General features: G+C 41.4%; 2 protein-coding genes and 2 long non-coding RNA genes across 16 annotated transcripts in view; 2 read left to right on the top strand and 2 right to left on the bottom strand.

Moving 5' to 3' along the window:
- BEND2 (BEN domain containing 2) overlaps window positions 1-2,981 on the bottom strand; it is a 36,771-nt gene extending 33,790 nt beyond the window's left edge. For 6 of the 7 annotated variants that reach the window (XR_012160297.1, XR_012160296.1, XM_073356280.1 and 3 more), the window contains exon 1: window positions 2,619-2,981. Coding sequence is in view for 5 of the 7 variants with exons in the window: in XM_073356280.1 (XP_073212381.1) it covers window positions 2,619-2,835 (217 nt within the window). In the remaining 2 variants the exon portion in view is untranslated. Of the gene's footprint in view, window positions 1-1,167; window positions 1,304-2,618 lie in introns of those variants that run through there. The other variant, XM_073356305.1, reaches the window with a different exon arrangement.
- Window positions 1,746-21,280, top strand: part of LOC140915902 (uncharacterized) — a 51,091-nt gene continuing 31,556 nt past the window's right edge. Inside the window, exon 1 of the long non-coding RNA XR_012160318.1 lies at window positions 1,746-1,927. This is a non-coding gene — a long non-coding RNA (uncharacterized lncRNA). The remainder of the gene's footprint in view (window positions 1,928-21,280) is intronic.
- On the top strand, window positions 2,514-20,747 carry LOC140915896 (uncharacterized). Its single transcript, XR_012160315.1, has 3 exons — window positions 2,514-2,737; window positions 14,239-14,291; window positions 15,812-20,747. It is a non-coding gene; the product is annotated as an uncharacterized lncRNA (long non-coding RNA).
- The window catches only part of NHS (NHS actin remodeling regulator), a 345,504-nt gene continuing 333,827 nt past the window's right edge, over window positions 9,604-21,280 (bottom strand). For 6 of the 7 annotated variants that reach the window (XM_073356202.1, XM_073356225.1, XM_073356216.1 and 3 more), the window contains 3 exons: window positions 17,421-20,390; window positions 16,881-17,007; window positions 9,604-13,656 (listed from right to left, as the gene is read on the bottom strand). In XM_073356202.1, coding sequence (XP_073212303.1) covers window positions 13,029-13,656; window positions 16,881-17,007; window positions 17,421-20,390 — 3,725 coding nt within the window. In that variant the 3' untranslated portion in view covers window positions 9,604-13,028. The remainder of the gene's footprint in view (window positions 13,657-16,880; window positions 17,008-17,420; window positions 20,391-21,280) is intronic. The other variant, XR_012160290.1, reaches the window with a different exon arrangement.

Here is a 21,280-nt window from a genome sequence, read left to right as displayed (position 1 = left end):
CTAGCAAGATCAAAATTACTGCTGTCAAAAATTACTACTGTCAGTAGTGACATTTGAACACAAACTCTTACGGAGCCTGGTTTCAACTGAGCAGATGGCTTGCTGACTATTATGCTACTTTCCTAGTTCATTTTCACCCACTAGGAGTGCTTCCCAAAGCACTTTGCTCTGCTTGCACCATTAGTTGACTCTGGTTAAATAACATTTTTCCACTCATTTTCACTTTCTGATGATATGCCAGTGTGAATTACAAAGTGCACAGCATATGTATGTTGTTATTTTTTGGAATACAGAATGCCTGTGTTCTGAAAAGTCAGTATATAAAGGCATTGGAACCTGTTTGACATATGGCTTGCTCTGAAATTATTGGGAATGCATGTTTTCATGCATGTGGCTTCATTCATAAAAGCAAAACCATTATTTGATACAGGTGGGTTTCTCTCTCACACATACACAGACTCGCATGAATCCTTCGTTAGGAAACAATTTTTAATGTGTAGCTCTTCCTTGATTTCCTTCAACTTTTCTCTAAACTCATAGATTTTGTATCAGACCTGCTTTTCCTTTTGGCTGAGGACAGATGGCTATGGAACTCTCTGGAAGCAAACAATACCAATCAAGCTATTTATTGATTCAAGAGATGCACGGTATACTAACATTCGGACATACAAAAGTGCTGGCAAGATATCTATTTCCTGGTCCTAGTCACATGATTACAGTCATATGACAGGGAGTCAGTCTTCACTGCCTTTAGGGCTACTGTTGCAGAAGGCACTCTACCTTTCTTAGTCATGATTGCAGGATGATGCCTTCTTCACTGCTTACAGGCTCAGGATCTGTTTTCTGATTCTCTGTTTACCAGCATGGTGTACTTCAAGTAACATTTTAAAAAAATTGCTCTGTAGGTTATTGGAAGGCTCCAATAGTCTTGTCTGAAAGTTTGTCATTTAGCTTTGGGTCTCCCACAGCCCAACAGACAATTACGTTTTTTTGTTTGTCAAGATTACCCCACCCCCAACCAAACTGTAGCAATGAAAAGCAGAGATAGGAAAATAGTTTAAACGGAGTGGAGAAAAGTGAGATGGATGAAAGAAAGAGGAACACAGTAGAACCATTGCAAAAAATACACTGCAAAATATACACAAAAATAAAGGGTTTGAAGATTACCTATGAAGAGTTTTTCCACAATAAAACAGAACAGTATGAGGAACTCCCCACACAGCCTGCTCCAGAGCTGCCTGGAGACCCCCTGTGAGAATTGTATAGAAAGACTCAACAAACTGAAACGTTCCATTTCCTATCACTTCCCATTATAAGATCCTGTTTTTAGTTGCTTATAATTTTGCTGACTTCAAACATTTGCATGGAAATTTTCCATGGTGAGCGTCTGCTTCTTGCTTAATTTTTTGAGAACATTTCAGTAAAAACAGTTCAGCCATTTCTTAAAATGAGCTTATGGGGAAAAAATATGTTTTGCACTTGTTAAACAGCTGCGAGAAAGTTTCAAGAAGGGGTAGCCCCAACATGCTTTGAAAAGGGGTCTGGAAATTTGGAAGGGGGCTGGAGTTACAACAGAAATTTGCCTTTTTACGGCCCCTGAGAAAATCTGCACAAATTTGGACAAGTTACAGGCCCTTGAAAAATCATAGCGTGCACATGCTCAGTTCAGCCTTAAGAGTTTAGCACACTAAATTCTCCAAAAATCCCATCGGTACTGGCCACACTCCAGCCTGGATTGAACAGGACTTCACTTTTTCTATGACCGTTTCTCCTGGCTGACCAGGGGGTGGTGTCACTAGGCACGAAAACAGAGAGCAGGGTGACTGTCCCATCTCTGCTCTCAGTGCTCCCCCATGTTGCCACCCAGAAGGAAGACGCCACCTGACTATAACGCAGAGAGTGCGAAGGGGCAGGCAGGGATAACGGGGTAAGTCAGATCTGCAACCACTTGCGACTGCGCTAAAATAATAAAATAAAATAATAATAACGTTGAAAGAAAGTTAAGGGGGCAAATCAAGTTACTCCTCAAAGGCGAAGAAAGACCAGCATGAAGGCAGGGCCGGGGGTGGAGAGGGCAGCAGCTCCTGTCTGATCCTCCCCCACCCGGAGGGGACAACGCCTGCTGTCCTCATTGAATTGCCCCCCACAGCCCACGCCCGGGGGGGGGGGGGGGGGAGGAAGCGGCACCTCCTGGCCGGTTACTCCCGGAGGCTGGGGATTTTGGCCCCGTTTAACCCACCTCCGCCCAATCCCACACTGGTGCGGGGGGAGCGGCCCCGTTTCCACACCCCCGCGGCTCGGAGCCGCCCCAAAGCTGGAGGACGCCCCGCTGCCAACCCTCAACGCAGGAAGCCACCGCCCACCCCCAAACGCCCCCTCCCTCAAAGTCCCCTCCGCCGCTCGAGTCAATGACGCCACTGGCGACGAGCAGCCCCGCGGACCAATAGTAACAGCCAGGTTGGTCGGGGCCGGCCAATAGGGTGGGGTGTTGTGGGCGCGGCTTGGCCGGCTCCGCAAAGAACGTTTGGGTCGGGCCGTTGCGAACGATGGGGGAACGTTTCCTGCGCGCGGGCGGTTCCGAACGCAGGGCGGCCCTGGGGGGTCAGCTCGGCACTTACCCTCCGCGGACATGGCGCCGGCGGGCGCTGTGCCCCGGGCAGGCGGGCGGCGAGCCGGGCTCCGCGCAGGCAGGTGTGGCCGGAATGTGGCGTTGGAAACGGAAGCGGCTTCGCCCGACGTGAGCAACAAACTGTTTTGAATCCGCGCGGCTGCGCAGTGGGGACGGGGGCGCGTCCGGCAAACGGCGTCCCGCCCGGGAGCGGCCCATGGTCCCATGCGCTCCCCGGAGCCCCGCAGTTAGGGAGGGGCCGCATGTCCCGTCCTGACTAGCCCCACGCACGGGTCGCACGCTTGCGGGGAGACCGGCCCGGACGCTGCCCTCGCCCCCCCCCCCGCACACCGGCGAGGGGGAGGGGCGGCGGCCGTTCCCCTGGGGTGCGGGGGAGTCGAGTCAGCCAGTCACAGGCAGGGGGCAGCGCGTGTCTGTCCTTATCCCGCTCTGAGCGCCGGGGCGGAGAAATTGGGGGTGCACGTGGCTCCCTGCGCCCGCTGGCTACGGGAAAGGTTGAGAGCAAGTGCTGCGGGCCACTGTACTCGCTAATCTATTTCTGCGTGCAACCAAGGGGCTTGTGTTCTCCAGGGCAAGCTGGAGCTGAGCACGGCGACCCGCTTCCTGGAGTCTACAGCCGGGCCCTCAACGTTTTTCTTTCTTTCCGAGCGCCCCTCGCCATAAACACTCTAGGGCCCACTTGTGCCACAACAACTGGTTTTCTGCATATAAAAGCCAGGGCTGGTATTAGCAGATAGCAAGCCGGGCAATTGCCCGGGACCCCGTGCCACAGGGAGCCCCGCAAAGCTAAGTTGCTCAGGCTTCAGCTGCAGCCCTGCTTGGCAGACCCTCTGAAACCTGCTTGCGGAGCCCAGTGGGCCCCACAACCCTGGTGAGATTTTTGGGTTGCCATCTTTGTAAACCCACAAAATGGAACACCCTTGCCCCACCCCTTCTCACTCCAAGCCCCCCAACTCTGTTGCTCGCTCTCCTCCACCCTCACGCGCACTCGCTCATTTTCACTGGTTTGGGGAAGGGGGTTGGATAGGGGGTGGGGTCCCCACGGGTGGTTGGGGCGGGGGGGTTCAGGGAGGGGGCAATCAAGGGACAAGGAGCAGGGGGGGTTGGATGGGTCAGGAGTTCTGAGGGGGGCGGTCAGGGGGTGGGAGGGAGCGGGGGTCAGGCTGTTTGCGGAGGCACAGCCTTCCCTATCCGGCCCGCCATACCGTTTCGCAACCCCGATGTGGCCCTCGGGCCAAAAAGTTTGCCCACCCCGGAAACTAAATATACCCAGTCTTTTCACTCTCTCCTCTCTTTCCCACCATGGTCAACAGAACAAAGCATTGCCGTGTTGCCCGCATTTCTGTGTAACACTGAAATATTATTATTATTTTTTCACCAACCTAGCTAACTATCCATCAGGATTCTTGAGTTTAAGAACCATTTATAAAGTATGATCTTTTATAACCCCAGATTTTCTAATATAAAGAAGGAAAAGGGTCACTAGATTAAGTAGATTTTAGTAGCTCACCACTTCCTTTTTGGTGGCATAATTTCTGTATGTTGAATTTAGACTTACACGGTAATATGCCATCGCCTCCAAGTCCTCATTTGTGGGCCAAACATTACATTCTTACTCTTGTGTCAAATATGAAAGGAATTTTGAGACAGGCAAGAACTAGTTCTAAGAACTTTATGTGACTCTTGAAATGCCTAATTGTACTCTGGTTATGGATAAGGTCTTTTCTCAGTTAGTCATTTTGTTATGTTGGTAAATCGTGAAATTGCCATAATGAGAACCTTTGAAAATCCATTGCAACTCTTGAGGTGTGATGTGTGGCTTTTTGATGGTTTTTTGTTTTGTTTTGGGAAATGTCTCCCTCACTTCTCAAATAAACAGTGTGGATTACCTTTTTTTTAATCAGTTCATATTTTTGGTTCATTTTCAGATAGACATTCTTAAGCTTATCACAGACCATTTGTAAGTGGATTGCTTTCTCATCTAAAGATTTAGCATGCGCCAGGAAAATATCATCCAGGTGTAACACGATCCGAGAGGCACAACATTGCAGCAGCCTGCTCCTGAGCAACTTGAAGAGTATAAAAGCAGCTTTCTCTCTGTCTTTTTAGATCTATTTCTATCTGTTACCAGACCATAGGAAAAGCCAGTTGGGAAAACCAAACTGGCCTTGCTGTAGCATCAAACTAATTATCTATCTGTGGCTGAGGATAAGAATTATATAAAATACTAATTTTTTCTCTATCATGCTCACAGTAAACAGTGCTGCCACCTTTTCCTCATCATCACTATGGAAGAGGCTGAAGTGGGTAACCCTGCCCTGGCACCTGCTGCAGCTGTGATGCAGCAGCATAGAATGTTGCTCTGGGGAGAGGCAGCCAATCAGAGGGCAGCTTGGGCTGGTGGGGGGAGGGGAGGAGCAGGGAAGGGGGATTCAGAATCTTCTCAAAGGGGGCAGTGGGGAAAAAGCTGTTCGAGAAGAAGGAAGAGAAGCTAGAGACTGAGCTATTGGATGAGCCAGAGCTGGGACAGTGGGTGAGGAGATAAAAGAAGAGCAGCAGAATAAAAGTATGGGACTTAGAAGTGAGAAGGGGAAAGAGGAAAAACAGGAAAGGTTTCAGGTCAGGAAAAGCAGAAAAAAATAGGGGATGTGAGCAGGCACGATTACAGAAGGAAGACACAGGGAAATAAAATCTGCAGACATACCGGAGAGAGAGAGAGAGAGTATGAAGAGGAAGAAAACAAAAGGAAATATAATTGGTGAAAAAGGGAATTGATTAAAGCTGTTAGATGAAGACAGATCCTGAAAACAGTAAATGAGAAGCCTATGAAGGACCTAAATTATGTGAACATATTACTGTCCACACTGGCATTTTTGTCGGTATAATTTATGTAGCTTAGAAAGGTATTTTTTCACACCCCTGAGCAACATAAATTATACCAACAAAAGTGCTAGTGTAGACATAGCCTTAGTTTCCATGACCCATTCCTGATCATGAATAGCTCTAAAGCCTTTTCGTCTTTGAAATTGATAAGCATCTACACTAGATTAACATATAGGGCCTAATTCATCTCTCATCGATTTTGGCGGGCTTTGGCTCAGGTCCTGAGAAAGCACACTTAAGTTATCTCAACTTTTTTTTTTTTTTTTTTTTTAAATTTAAAGAGAGGGGAAGAGGGACAGATAAAGGAAAGGGATAAAATTGGGTTCCATTTGAGGGTCCAAGATTACCAAATGGTCATAGGGCCAATAATTTTTTTGTAGCCCTTAAACGAGAGAAGCTCACCTACTGATGATCTAGCCAGGGTATGTCTTTGAAGTTATTTAAACAAAAATAGGGAAACTATAAAGAAACAGTGCCACTTAATGTTAAATAGAAACGCTTCAAATAGTGACAAATAACTCTAATAGTGCTGTACCAACCTTTTGTTTTATACCCTAATAAACTAAGCTACTCAAGTATTTATTGCTGTACATAGCATCACCCCTACAATTCCTCAAATGCTCTCTGTGGTTATGGGCATTTTTTTTTTCGGTGCAACTGGCTTGTCTGTTTTTCAGCATCAGAAGTTTGTAACAGAATTTAAAAGTTGAGCCAATTGAAATATATTCAATTTGGCAAGTTAATAACCTGGCTAAACCACAATTTCTACCACACACTATCTGCATAATTCTCTTTCTCAATAAAACGTCAGTTTTGATTTCCATAACTCCCATGCTTGCTGCTTATTCTATCGGCTGATAACATAGGTAAGCAGGCTAATGTTCCACTGTTCAGAATAAAATCAAAGTATTGCAAGAACATTAATAGAAAGCATTGCTTCTTTGTTTGTGCAAAAGTAATTCTTTTAAATTACAAGTGTTAAAAAAGTGTAATTTTAGTACTTTAATTTAGCACCTTCCAACTAGACAGAGAAATTTTTCATACCAGATGCACAGAATAGTCTGAATAACTTACCAGTTATTCAGGGTGTGAAGTTAATGCAGCTTTTCTCTTTTGTAAAAGGAGAAAACTCTTCCCCCACCTTTCTTTTCCCTTTCCTAAACTTGAGTTATCATCCCAGAACCTGTTTGTTCCGGCTCAGGAAGTCAGTGGAGTCTAAAATGGGAGCACCAGTAAGAGCTGGTGGGGATAGTTTCTGTGTTTACATCCTTGCCATTAGAAAATGGAATAGCAGCACTAGTTGAAGAACCAGTGGTGTCTTAGTTGGTCATCACTTATTTAGTAGTTCTCCTATAAAAGATCTGTCTCCCCAACAGCTGTCACTCTGTCTTAACATTTAAAAATCAGGAAACTTCATTATTTAAAAATGTTCCATAGGAGAAATTCCTGGACCCTCTGTTTTTGTTTTGTTTTTATATTAATACTGATATACCATTCTGAAGAAGTCTAAATCACAGCATTTAGAGGAATGGATTGGAGAGAATGGATGTGTCCCTATCCAGCTACACACATACTGTGAGGCTAGCTGTGGGTCTGCTCAGGAATATGAATTCATTTCAGATACATTTCTTCATGACCCCATTCTCTTCCATTGTGCGGCATTGTTAGCACACAACGATGCATAATGCAAATAGGTGACTTTCCCTTCCTTTAACCACTGCATTTCACCTAGAGATGTGTTCTAGTTTTAGCTATGTGCTGCTGCACTTTTCTAGCTTTACTAGTCCCTTTAAACATCTTTCTCTACGTTTTATGTGAAGAGTCTGATTCTGATCTGGATCTGCAGCCCAAATTTTCCCCCACAGTTGTTCAAAACCCAGACATCACTTGCCTGTGTGACTAAAAAGGTTTTCATGACATGGAGCCATTATAATGACCATTTTTTACTAACTAATGTAATTTGGGGCATCCTGCTTACTATAACATCCAGCAGAGACATCATGACCGCCTCACCTTTCTTGGCAGAAACCAAATAATCAAATAATCTGTAAATTGAATTGTGACTAGATTTATTCTGTGTGCCATGATTAAAGCGCAGCACAATGGCAGGCAAATGTGGTGCACTGGTGTTCTTACATATTACTCCTGGGGGAATTCTGTGCCAAAAAATAAAAAATTGTGGCATCATATTTTAAAATTCTGCAAATTTTATTTGTCAAAATAACACTACATAATCACACCAGTTTGAAATAAATTACCAAAATAATTGAAAGTACCTGTCAGCAAGTATGTCTGTAACAATACAGAAACACAAAAAAATTCCCCCATGAGTAGAGACTTAAAGAAACTCCTACTACAACCCAGTTCCTGCTTCTCTGCCCCCTCCCCTCTAGAGCCCAGCCAGGGCTCCCCCACAGCCAATACACCTGAACCCCCTACCAACCCCAAAGCCCAGCTGCAGGGCCCCCCCCCCAGCCCAGATGCACACCCCCTGAGCCCAGGGATCCAGCAGGAGAAACAGCCTGATGGTATCCCAGGCGTGCACAGAGTTTCCTGTGCACCACTCTCTCCTTCCGTCAGGGCATGCAGGAAACTGCAGGTGCCAAGAACCCTCTAGCTCCCTCTCCCTCCCATGGCAGTATCTTCTATGGGCGAGCTGTGCTGGGTCCAGCGACCCCTAGTGGCAGTCAACAGCACTGCAGCCCATTTATCTGGTGGTAAAGAAATTCTCAATTTCTGCAAAATTCTGCATTGCGCAGTGGCACAGAATTCCCTCAGGAATAATGTATGCAGCCATCTGACTTGTCTACGTGTCTATTAAAACAACTCAGAGTCAAGAAGCGTCTCGCCAGAACAGCACGAGGCAAGTAACTTTGGGGAAAAAAGAAGACCGCATCCTTTGGAAAAGCACAAGTATGATTTTGATCCGTTCCCAGGACAGCCTAACTGGATGTTCTAAGAACGGATGAAAAGCAGATTCTGTATCTGCTTTAGCAGACTGAGCTCTTTCCACAACTCTTATTCATTTATATTTCTTGATTGAGAGGAGCACATAACACTAACAGCAGCAAATGATCTACATAATCATTAACTTGGTCATCATCTGAATAAAACAAATGTTATGTAAACTAAATCCCAGGTGGAGACTCCTTCAAGACCACACCCATAAGGGAAATCTTCATTCACTTGACTGGAATTTTAAATAAACCTGCTGCATTCCCTAATGCTAATTTTCTCCACATGCTCTAGGCATCATAGCTGCAGATTTCAATTCTTCTGCCATACATATCTTTTTTCTTTTAAGTACCCATGCAGAGCCCTTCACAAATGGTTAGGCCAAAAATTCTTCTCTTGACACATTTGAGAAAGGTTAATTGTTTCCACCTCTTCTTCCACAATATGTTTTTTTAAGTGCAAGGACTGTCATTGTGAGCAGCCCTGCATTAAATAGAGGCAGAGGGACCTTATGTCCACCCCAAATTATGAATCCATATAAGGTCTGATCACAACTTGCCCCACCATAATCACTGTACTTAAAATGGCAGCAAAATCTACATTTTTAATTTTATTTTTAAATGTTCTGCCTTTTGACCACCACCTGCATTTCCAAGTGACATTCAGTCCTGGGGCTTGGTTACACCTTGGATTTTCATTGTTGCAGTTTGTTTTAGCAAAAAGAAAAGGAGTACTTGTGGCACCAAGGTGCCAAAAGTACTCCTTCTCTTTTTGCGGATACAGACTAACATGGCTGCTGCTCTGAAACCAGTTTGTTTTAGGCCTTCCAACCACAGACAAGCAAGCAATCTTGCCATCATTATTTTGTCTCTCCAAGCAATAAACTTAGGGCAAATCCAGAAGTCTTTATACTTAGGCAAAACTCCCATTAACAATCCTATTAAAGTCAATGGCAATTGGATTTTGTCCTCTGTGAACTAAAAATTAGAATTCAAGGAGAAAGAATAAGAATAGACTGTATGAAATGTGTAATGTACGTAGAAACTTACCTTTGCAAACTGCCACATTTGCAGACTATTGATTAGAAATAACATTTCATTGGAGGACAATAAAGAGAAAGTTTGGTTTAATTGCAGTCACTTTTATTTGCAGTTTCTATACACACTTTCTAGGTAATCAGACTTTTCTGACACATTTTTTGAGGGGTTCACAATGAAACTGTCACTGTTTTTACTAAAAATAAATACAAGACTTAAAGTGTTGCACAGCTCTAAAATATACAAAGGCTTGGATTTAATGTAAACTTTGAAAACATTTTACAAAAGAAACCATCTTTGCAACAATTTAAAAAGTTCATATTTACAAATATTACAAAAATACAAAATGGATGCAAGTCCATAAACCATTGTCTTTTCTGCCAGCATGAACTGGTGCTAGTACCAAAATAGTTACACTGTAACCTTCTTAATTTTTTTTAATCTTTAAGTCATAACCTACAGTATTTCTCTAAATCTGCCACCATTGCAGCAAATGCACTCAATCACTGACCTTTGGCAAAAGCAAACATTTGCTTTATTTGCTACAACTATTCCATGTCCTCTATGCTGCCACAAAAGAAAAAAAGAAAAGAAAAAAACATTATTTTTCAGACACAAAAACAGCTGCATAAGTTTCAAGATATGTGTTTTTATTTTCTAAAGCTTGTCTTGAGTGCCTTAAAGATATATACCTCACTAAAGGGGTTTCCTTTAAAAAATTTTCTGGCTCCCACACTTATTATGATTGTGAATTCTTTTTTTTTCTTAGAGGATTTACAATCCAGCTTTATTTGGGTTTAAATCTGTTAAATAGAAAATAGAAAAACTTTGTCATAGATTTTAGATTAAACAAAATAAGTAAAACTATATTTGATGTGATAGTTCTGTGAGCAATACATACAGAGGGTATATTAATGCCTCATTCAAGTCAAAATGTTTATCTTTATAGATATTTAATTTCATACACGTTTAATTTCATACTGGTACCATATGCTATATCAAAGTCAACTCAGCTGTTTTCTGCTTAAACTTTAGAATGATTTTTAAAGCACATATAACGTCTTTAAGGATATTATAAAAGGGCTGCTGATATACATTCTAAGGTAAATGACCCAAGATGACCGAATAAGACTGTTCTGTCTGACTCATCAACTTCATTTACTCATGTTCTGCAGAAAAAGTATTTTGAGATATGCTAAACATGCCCGGTAAAAAACATACTAATTCATTTATTTCATCTGCACTTAGACTCAGGTTTTCTTAACTAGCCTGTTAACACAAGCAATGAGACTTATTTCCAAAACCTTGACCCACTTATCTTTCTTTAAACACCTCCAGGTTTTTCTGATGTTTTAAACTCTTTTGCCGATTTAATTCCCACCCCCAACACACATACTCACATGCACACACTGACCATAGCCCACGTACTGTATGCTATCACACTGCACAGAAGGACGGTAGGAAACCCTGAATTATATTTTTTGTGGTGTACGCGAGATGAAATAGGACATATTCTAATGGGAATTAACATTCAAATTTTTGTTGAAGTCATTCTAGTTTATTCAATCATTCCAATTTTAAATAGAACCTTCCTCTTCAAAATATTATTTGCCTTCTTTTAAAACTCTCTGCCCTATGCATTGTATAATTAAAACCAAAACCAATAAAACCCCTTTCACACATCCCACTTCCCTATCATCGTTTACTTATGCTTGAAGCCAAATTTATTTGATTTCTTTAGTACCAAAGTACCTTTCTGTCATCCTACTCACTCTGTCCTACTGCATGCCACATTCTTTCTTAAAAGCTGTCCTCTGCATTAAACCATCCCATGTTCAAAAGCATATTCTACTGTCTGTAAGCAATACCAACTGCTTACATTTTGAACAAATAGGGCCTGTTTCTCCTCTTGGCTTAAGTGGTGCTACACCATTGGAAAACTGGTGTAACAAAAGGGAATCAGGCCTATCATTTTAAACATTGGTTTCATTTTGTTTAAAAATTAAAGGTATAAAACAACTTGTGGCTTGAGCTCACAGCTACATTTTCTTTCAGTTTTAAGACAAGAAAATTCAAGTAACTTCAAGTAATTCAGCTTTTGTTTCCCTGCCTTCAGTTTATCAAAGCATTTGCTCTGACTCATCTCCTTTCCTGCCCCCATCTCATTCCCCCACCCTGTTAAGCATTTCTGGTAAACCCAGACAAAACTTAAGCTGTATGTGGCTGGCACAATGAACCAGAGCATTCCTCATTTAATAACGAATATAAATAACGTGTACACACACACACACACCTATTTCCCCGCTACATTTTTTTCACAGTGTCATTTCTGTAAATATTTAGGTAGCATGAATCTCATCAGCACAAAGAGAAAGCTTCACTGAAAACTCATTGCAAATATTTACTGATAAAACGGTGCTTGTTGCATGCTTATAATTTATTTGTTTCCTTTAAGAACCAGAAACTAATCATGTTTAAAGATTATAGTTCTCGGGTTATGACTGGGTTATGTGTCCCAATAGCCTAATAAGAATATGAAAATAAGTACCGTTTCCTCATATCTATTTTCTCTAATGCAATCCATGTCAGAATAAAGGGCTAAGGGACACTGTCAAATGTGACTGCTTGGGGCTTTGCATTAGAAATGGTTTTGTTCTGTTAAAAGCATGCTTTCCATCCCTACCAATTACCACATTGAAACTCACAGCTGCACTTTGCAATTAGCTTGTTTTGAGCTAAATTTTGAAAGACAAATGGTTACTTTAAAATTAATCAGCTCTTAATTAGCCTTAATATTTCATTAATTAACATTGAGATTTTCTTTCCGACAGTTAGAATTCAGATTTGAGGCTTTTTGATCACACTGAAAGTGGTATTGGTGGACATGTAAATATGATGTTTGATATAAAAATGGTATTCACAGAATACAGTTAGTACATTTTACTACTTTTGTCTTCTATAAACAAAGTTGTTATGCAGTAAACTATTTGCCACGTGTCCACTTTTTTCTGATAATTCTATTTACAGATTATTATCAAAAATATGGTATTTACATATGTTTTGTTAATTTTTTCTAAATTTTGTTTCAGTTCATTTTAGTGTAGAAAAATACCAATCCGTAAGCACAATTTCATTTTTTCCCTAGGGAAGCACTACAGTGAGAGGTTTTGTTCCTAAATGGGCAACTTAAAAAAAAAAGTTATTTTTAATTCTATGAAAATGGATGATTTTGAAATCCACAGTGACAACAGGAATGAGAGTAGGATAAATGAAACTTAAGGTAAACAGAAGAGACATAGCTTATATTTCTACTTTTTAGAAAACGTAATCATTCGCTACAGCTCTAAATTTCTGTTTTCCCAGCATCTTATAAACACAAACACTTTTAAGCATTGATATTGCCCTGCAATTGTTTTGACTGCTACAGAGTTGGCCTGTTATATTCACATCCTTTTATAACCCCAGTAATTTCAGAGTTTACAAGTTTCACAGTCAACCGTGTGGCTCTCTGGAGCTTAGGCAACCTATGTTGAACTCTGAGAAGATCGGTCGTCATGAGGGCTGCCATCTGAATTCTCAGTTTCTCCTTCTGATATAGCTTGCATTGGCGTATTGTACAGCCTACAGCGTACGCTGTAACGGCTGCTGCTGGCTGCAGGAGGTGCCCGTGAACGCCCTACTCTTGAAGATGCAGACATAGAAAAGCTCTTGGAGGAGAAACCTTCTGCATTAACTCTAGGGGAGCAAGGAGACAGGGGGGATAATGTGTCAGGAGTTGATGATGCCTGGGGAGTCTCATCAGTGTTTTGAGGAGAATCCACAATTAGCTCACTGGGAGATTTGGGCAAAATAGGGCTCTTTAGTATCTCGGTCGCTGACATCCTATAGCTAGAATCCGATCGACTGCCCTTTTTAAGGAGCAGTAGCTTAAATTCCTCGTTAGATGTGTTGGACTTTTTGGCATTCCTGTAAATAAGACCAGGAGACCTCTGACTGCTTGCTGGGGCTCCCACATTGCTGGCAGGTGACGTGCTGCTGGCAGGTGACGTGCTGCTGGCAGGTGACGTGCTGCTGGCCCCAGATGAAGCTCTCAATCTGTTTCTTACAGAAAGATCTCCAGAATCTTTTCTCCCAAGTACTTTCCTTTTTGATCTGTTAAAAAACAAAGGCACATATGTTTGTATGTTATTCACATGAAATAATATATAGCATTGCTACAGCACTTTACAACTTCACAGAACTAGGCACCTATTCACTAATGAATCCTCACAATACCCTCACCAAGTATTGTAGGTTAATAATCATTGAAAAACTTGAAACGGCATGTAAGAATTGTATGTACATTAGGCACTAGTTACAGAGAGTAGCTCCTGTCCCCCTCAACTCTGCTGGGCCCAGTCTATACAATTCATCCATGGTAGGTAGGACTTACACAGGCTTGGGAAAAGGATGGACCAATGCAACAAAAAGTGACATTCTTTCTACTTTTGGCTCCCATTCTCCAGCAAGAGCCACCAGATCGGATTCACCTCTACTTACAGGAGGGGTGGTGGCAATTTGGCCCTCTGTTTGAATACTGAGATATATGTCGTCTTAGGTTTAATTATTATAAATTGTAACCTGTTTTAATCCACTGTAGTTATTAGAAAACTCCAGCTGTACTTAAGTCGTGATGGGAAATTTTAATTAAATACCAAAAAAATCTAATTCTGGCTGTCTTCTCTTGGGTTTCAGTATCATCGCCAGCTCATAAGAACAGAGCCAGTAGGCAGAATGAAGAGATGATTGTGGGTATTTTGCTCAGGAGATATGCATGTTAACAACAACAACAATAATGAATGGCATCAATTGTATTTGTAAATTGTTCTACTCATTCTATAAAGATATTTAAGCTGTTGACCAGCAATATGATACAATATTATAATAAAGCAACCTTTAAAAGCCCCTTTTAAAATTTAACAAAATAAATAAAGGTGGCTACAGCACAGAGAGAAAGGAGCAGGTGAAAGATTCCAAATAAAGGGCCAACAATTGTCATGCAGTTGTCATCCCAGCATACAGTTTTTCTGGGCAGTTTGGTAAAAATCAGAGTTTTAAAATTATGGTGTTTTGAAAAAGCTATAGTTTACTTTGAAAACAATTCCATGTCTTTTTAGCTCATCATATGAAGAGCAATATTTATAAATATAAATTGATGTTCTTTTGACAAGCTACTAGGCTGAGTTAGATATGTGGAGTAAGAGACCCGGGGAAATGTGACAAGGCAGGATTTCAGGAGGATGTACAGAGAAAGGAAAGAAGGACTAGGAGGGACAAGGACTGGGTGTGAGGGCTCTGGGGGGCATACAGAGGGGTAGCATGAAGCCATGTCTCAGAGTTGGGGTGCTGTAGAGGAGGTGTCAGGCAGAACACTGATGGGATGGAAGGGGGAATGAAATAGGGGAGTGAATAGTATAAAGGGCATGAAATAGGAAAGAAGAGAAAAGGTAAGGATGGGGTGCAGGGAACCAGGAAGGCATATATGATGTGCATACAGGGTACATAAGGACAGATAAGACAAAAGCAGAGGGCTTAGAAGTTTTTTCTGGCATAAAAGCCACATCATATCCTCCATTTCCTCCACTGTCCGCTACCCTGTATCCCAAGCTGAAATAATTCCCACTATCACACACACACCTCCTATGGACTTACTAACATCTGGAGGAGGGGAACCCTACTTTGGTGGAGTTTATAAACTCTGCTGAAGTAGAGCTACTCTCCTGTAGCCCTTATATACCAACCCAATTGAAGATCTTGGCTTTCATTAAATAAACAGGGGAAATTTATAACCAAACCACTGTTAAAAACAGTTAAGATTGAAGGTAGGTTGTAATGGAACCCAGCTAGCACCCAATAATGAGATTGTACTTCCTTTACAAAAATCCAATGCCACTTTAAAAATCCAACTTTCTGAAAGTCTGGTAATGCACAATTAAGGGGATGCAGCCAGTCTCCCACTGAACATAATCCTTCAACACTCCCTATGATACCAATAAAGCAAAACATGTAACCACATGATTAAATCCATCCTTAGTCAGCAAAGCACTTGATGGGTGTTGGTAGACTGGCATCCCTACAGGGGCAGAGAGTTGTGGTTTGTTGTATGTGTTGTATGCTGGTTCTAGTGGTGAGGTATGCATCTCGGTGGAGGAGTAAAAGGAGTGGCATGTTAGATGCCTTAACTTTTCATGCCCTTGCTTTTGTCATTTTGTGTAAGGTATGTTCTATAGAAAGTTACCTTAACTCACACACTACTTTGTGTTTTTAGATTCCCAGTTTTTTAGATTAAGAAAGGATCTCCAACCCAGCAATGACTACTTTGTGAAAATGCCCATGTGGCGCAGGCGTTACTTCTGCTCCTTAACTGGCTGAACAGTTTGACAAAGAACAGGATCTTCAACGCTGGTAGCTGTTGCTTTCACGAAGACAAGGAACCCCCTGAGCACACTGAACAATTTCACAAAAAGCAAGGCCCTCAATACAGTAGCTGTTTCTTTATCAAAAACACTGTTTTTTGTGGCATTGTTTAGTTACGTCAGGAGCTTCACTAATGAAGACTATAGTTTTATGAAGACCAGCTTCATTCCTGAACTGGCCGAACAGTTTCACAGAACTCTTTTTCTATGACAAACCAACAGCTACTACTTCATAGAAGATCCTGGTTGCCATAAACAATGGTCTCCTTCAGCTCACCACAACTTAAACCAACATTTATGACAAGAAGCCCTAACAATTTTTTTTGTTAATTAACAAAATAATTATATAACCTTAGAGGCTTCACAAAACACATTTTTTACTTTCTACACTTTGCAGTTTTTAAGTTAGAGTGACCCCAGACCTCATGAGATTCAGAATGTGAATTCTGGACAGATTGATTTCTAATCGATTAGAATTCAGAATCCAAGAAGCTGATGTTCTTGAAACTGCTCAGAAAGTTCAATTTTTATTCAGCAATTATATGCTAAAAGTTTGGAGCAAATACACTGTGGTTTTCGTATAAAACAAAGAGCTTGAATCCTGCTGTAAGTGTAAAACAGCACAATCTTAACTATGGTAGCATAATGGAACTTCCATAATACTCTTAGTGTCAGTGGAAACAGAACTCAGAATCTTTAGCACCAAAACTCTCTACCACTTGAACCAAAGGAGTATCTCCATTAGCTAGTAAGAGTAGTAGGCTCTTATTGTGGTCCAGCTAGTAAATGGGAACATGACTCACTTAGCCAGTGTGTATTTCCTTCTTGGACATTGTTAGTTGATGCTTAGCTGCAGATTTTAGGAGGAGAAGATTTTATTCTGTATGCATATGGATTCCAGTAACAGTAATGCTAGATCACCTGTGAATGACTGCAAATAGATCCTCTGTAGTGCGAGGTTTGTTTGGAGACACAAAAACATCTTCTGCTTCAGTCTGAGAATCTTCACTCAATGGTGAAATTATGGAATCATCACTTGGAGAAGATTCTTAAATAAGAAAAGAAGCAATGTCAGATGCTTGCCACATTTTACAATAGGATGCTAATGCAATTCACAAGCTCAATTAATAATGGAATTGTCTATGCAATAATATGCACTTTAAATCTAGTCTAAATATTGTACTCATCTGTCAAAGTAATGTTTCTTGGTATAAATGGTTTAGTACTCTTTTCTTAACTGAAATGAAGTAACAGGAGAATGCAAAATATATATTCTTGTAAGAATGTTTAAAATAAAGTCAGCCAGATACTCAGCTGACATAAATCAGGATAGCTCCATTAAAATCAGTGGAGTTATGAAGAGTCCCTCAACCTAAGAATCAATATTTTTAGTGATCACTAAAAATCATCTTGATATAATCACTTTTTTAAATTATAGAATTAGTTAATTATAAAACTGACCTTTCAGTGAAGCATCATCTGCACTCCCCTGTGTCTCCTCTGCCCTGCTGTCATCAGAGGCACTTTTGGTTGGAATACCTGATGCAACATCGTTTTCCTGCTCAGAACTTTTTTCATTAAGTGAATTTACAGGTGATATCTCTGATTCACAGCTGATATTCCCAGGCACTTTGTCATCACGGTGGCTTATATCAAACTGATGCTTAGGCCGATTACTAATGTCTGCTCCCCCCGCTGGTGGATCAGACTGGAATGTGGTTTCATCCACAGGTTTAGATTCCAATTTTTGTTCATAGACTGCAGGTAATTCTTGCTTAATCTGCACAGGATCAAGGCTCCCTTCCTGTTCTGTTTCATGATAAGTTATCTTAACTTCATAATCACTTGTAAAGACAGCTAAACCTTTTTGAAACCCTTCTGCAGAAGTGTTACAGACTTGTGTGTTCTCTGGTAAAGGCTCACCAACTGGGTGCATTTGGTCTTTCATGGTTTTTGCTTCTAAAATACCCACATTTGCTAAGGTTACAATTTCTTGATCACAATTATTCTGTACACTGATAGATGAATCTTCTTCTGAATGCAGTTTATCAGGGCCTGTCTCCACTGGAGAAGAATCAATATAGGACATTATGGCATCTTCAGTAGAGTACTGACGTGATATTGATTTCTTCGGTACAAGTGGCCTCATTTTGCCTGGAGAAATGGCAGTCACCATTAATGTGGTTTCTTGTATGCAGAGAAGGTCTGTATTATCGTCTTTTTGCTTCACTTCTTCAGGCTTAATTGATTTAAGGTGAACAGATTTTAGAACTGAAGGTGTAATAGCAAGGGCTGGTGGAGGATTAGGGTTCAGTGCTTCTCCTACCATGTTCTGTTTATTGTGATTAAAAGCATGCAACTGGTTTCTGTGAGTAAATGGTTTATTCAAGACATTATGAAGAGCACTTAGGTCAAGATGAGTAGGAGGTATAATTGGAAGTTCTAGATCTTTGTTTAGAGAAACAATGCCATCTTTAGAAGAAGGCTGTTGCAACGAGGACTTCCTTTCTGGTACTTTTGGCTTTCTTTTACTACCCCCTGGAGATAAGGGCCCAGAGAAGAAAGCTGTCGGGAAAGAGGATGTCGGTGTTTCAGACTGACTGGAGTAACCGCTAGAGGGTGATGCTAAACCAGCCAACTTTTCCGGGGAAGCCAGCTTAAACTCATTATCAACAGAAGGGAGGGATGGGGTGGTGGCTCTCGATCCGGACTGTGATGTTTGTGATTCAGAACTTTCTGGCGACTTTATGCATTCTATGACTGTAGTACCCGTAGCAGTGCTTGAATTGGATAAAGACCTATAAGGATCATTCGATTTCAAGTCATTTAGAAGCCAGAGATCTGCATAGTGAGATTGTTCAGCACCTTCATCTTTAAATGATGGAATATCCGTGGTGTCAAACTGAATGTTCTTTAATTCACTATCATTCTGATTAATCCAGGAGAGTTCCTGTTTGCTTGGCAGATTAGAGTTTTCCACTCTAGAAGGTGTATTTGAAAACTCAAGTGGCAGCTTCATTTCCCTGGAAGTGTGAGGCACATGCTGCCCACTGTTTATCTTTGGTTCTTTCTTCTCAGGAAGTTCTGTGCTGCCATCAGATTTCCTCAAAGATGAACTGCGTTTTGGTGGGGCTGGCTTTGCCTTTGGTTTCTTGAGAGAGATGCTCTGTCTTCCCTGCCTCCTGTGGTTTACGTAATCCTGCCAGGCACAATCAATGAGACTGGAAGTAACATCTGCATTCCGGCCATTCTCAGAGCCTGTGGCTGCATAGTTACAAATATAACTTTTATTACCTTTGAGACCACAGTCAAAGTGCATGGAGGTATAATATCCTTCAGTGTCAACAGAAAAGTGTGAGCTAGTGTCTGCTTTGTCAGATGGGGTCTTTTCTAGAAAGCTATCGTAAGTGGCCATACTCGTAAAACTTGGGCATCCTAGGCTGTCGTCCTTTGGGCGTTCAGGGCTGAAATCTTGATGACAGGATGCATCGTGATGATGATGCAAGTAATTCCATTCACTATCGCTTGTGTTGCTGTTATTGGGGTCATCAAGTAAATCTGCTACAGTGGAGGTGAAGGAGCTTGCCCTGTGACCTCGAACCTTATCGATGTGATCACTGTACTGCTCTGTTATAAAGACACTAGAATCTTCATTGGCATTAGGAGCAGTGTTCAGTGACAATTCTGAGTCACAGTGTGAAGAGCCAGTCAGCGGAGGAGAAGCAGCAGGAGGAATAGTTTCTGATGTCTGTGAGGGACATGTTGAGCTACTTCCACTCCAGTTCCCACTCGAGGATTGATGGTCATCTTTCTGGTCCATGTGACTGCTAAGAAGGACTCCTGCTGTGGAGATAGAGTGAATGGGGCTCCCAAAGGTGTCAGAGTTTGATGAAATCTCACAGCTTCCAGAATCTGCCATCCTTGACAACCTTGACCTCCCTCTCTCATTTACATTATGTTCTGGGCTGTGTAGGTGCTGAGAACAAGTTAAACCTATGGGCTGGTGTTCTTGTGAACCCTGGTTATTGATGGCATTGTTACCCTTTTTCGGGATTCTTTCTTGGCTTGCCAAAAAGTCTTCTGCTTCATACACTGAAGTTTTGGCATCAGCATCTTGATCAGCTTCACTGGCTCTAGCACCTTCACGAGGAAGACTCCGTGATCGGATATGGTGGCTCACTGCTGTAGTGAACATTGCGTCACCGTTGTCTGTCAACACCAAAATGTTGCCGGCTGAATGTGACAAGGAGGCTACAACACTTTGACCTCTCTGAGCTCGGATTCTTCTTCTGGATGGAGCAGCAATGAGAATTTCTTCAGTCTGGCACTCAGAGTCTCTGGTACCTGATCTTCTGTTGACTGTACTTGAGAAGTCTGGATTTGCATGCACAATCACATTCCGTTCTCTCGCTACTGGTGATTCATCAGAATCTAGGATACATGTAAAATTGTGTGAGATACATTTTTACATTTGCTGACTAACAATGACCCGCAGAGTAACCCAAGAAACATATTTGTTGTAGACTTTTTTCTTGCTGAGTATTGTACCAAATGTAACTTTACTATAAAAAGCATATAAGGCAGACCTTATCCCGGTAAGATGGGAAATTCTCCTATTCCTGCAATGTGATCTTGGTTCTCCTATTCCTGCAATGTGATCTCGCGCTGAGCTGATCTTGCTGTGACAAGATAAATATTCACTTTTTAGTTTGTGTCACTGTATTTCAACTAATAAAGGCTGTTTTAATGAGCTGTTGCCTTTTAGAAAACTTTGTAATCATTTTTATTTAAAACAGATCTATTTTGATTGTATATGTATGAATTTTCTTTATCGGATTCTTTACTACCGAGGGCATTTGCATAATAACAGGATTCTTGTTTCATAGACTCCAGTTGCTAATTCCCTCATATCAACACATACCTGGTTGGCTTCAGGAATAGATGTATGCTTAAGAAATAAAGATCCTGGATCTAATGTTGATCTCACACCCATTTTACACTAGAGCTGACTTACAAAGAGTTACTTCTGATTTACACTGATACGAGATCAGAGTTAGGCCTCCTGATTTCATCCTCAGTAATAAAGAATGAGTGGGAATTGAAATAGGAAAAATAGATAAGAATAATGTTTGACGAAGTTTCCAGAAAAGCACTTGCAGATGTCTAATGCAAATATTCAATTGGCTGTATATGTAAGTTGTTCTATATGTAAGTTGTTCTGGGTGCTGTGACAGCGCATCATCTTGCAGGATATCATCTGTCACTTCTTTACCTTAAGATCTCTTGCACAAGAAAAAACTTTCACTGAATCTAGTTACTTT

The sequence above is a fragment of the Lepidochelys kempii genome, chromosome 1 (genome assembly GCF_965140265.1).
Source record: "Lepidochelys kempii isolate rLepKem1 chromosome 1, rLepKem1.hap2, whole genome shotgun sequence".
Taxonomy (NCBI): domain Eukaryota; kingdom Metazoa; phylum Chordata; order Testudines; family Cheloniidae; genus Lepidochelys; species Lepidochelys kempii.
This window is presented reverse-complemented; position numbering and strand designations above follow the sequence as displayed.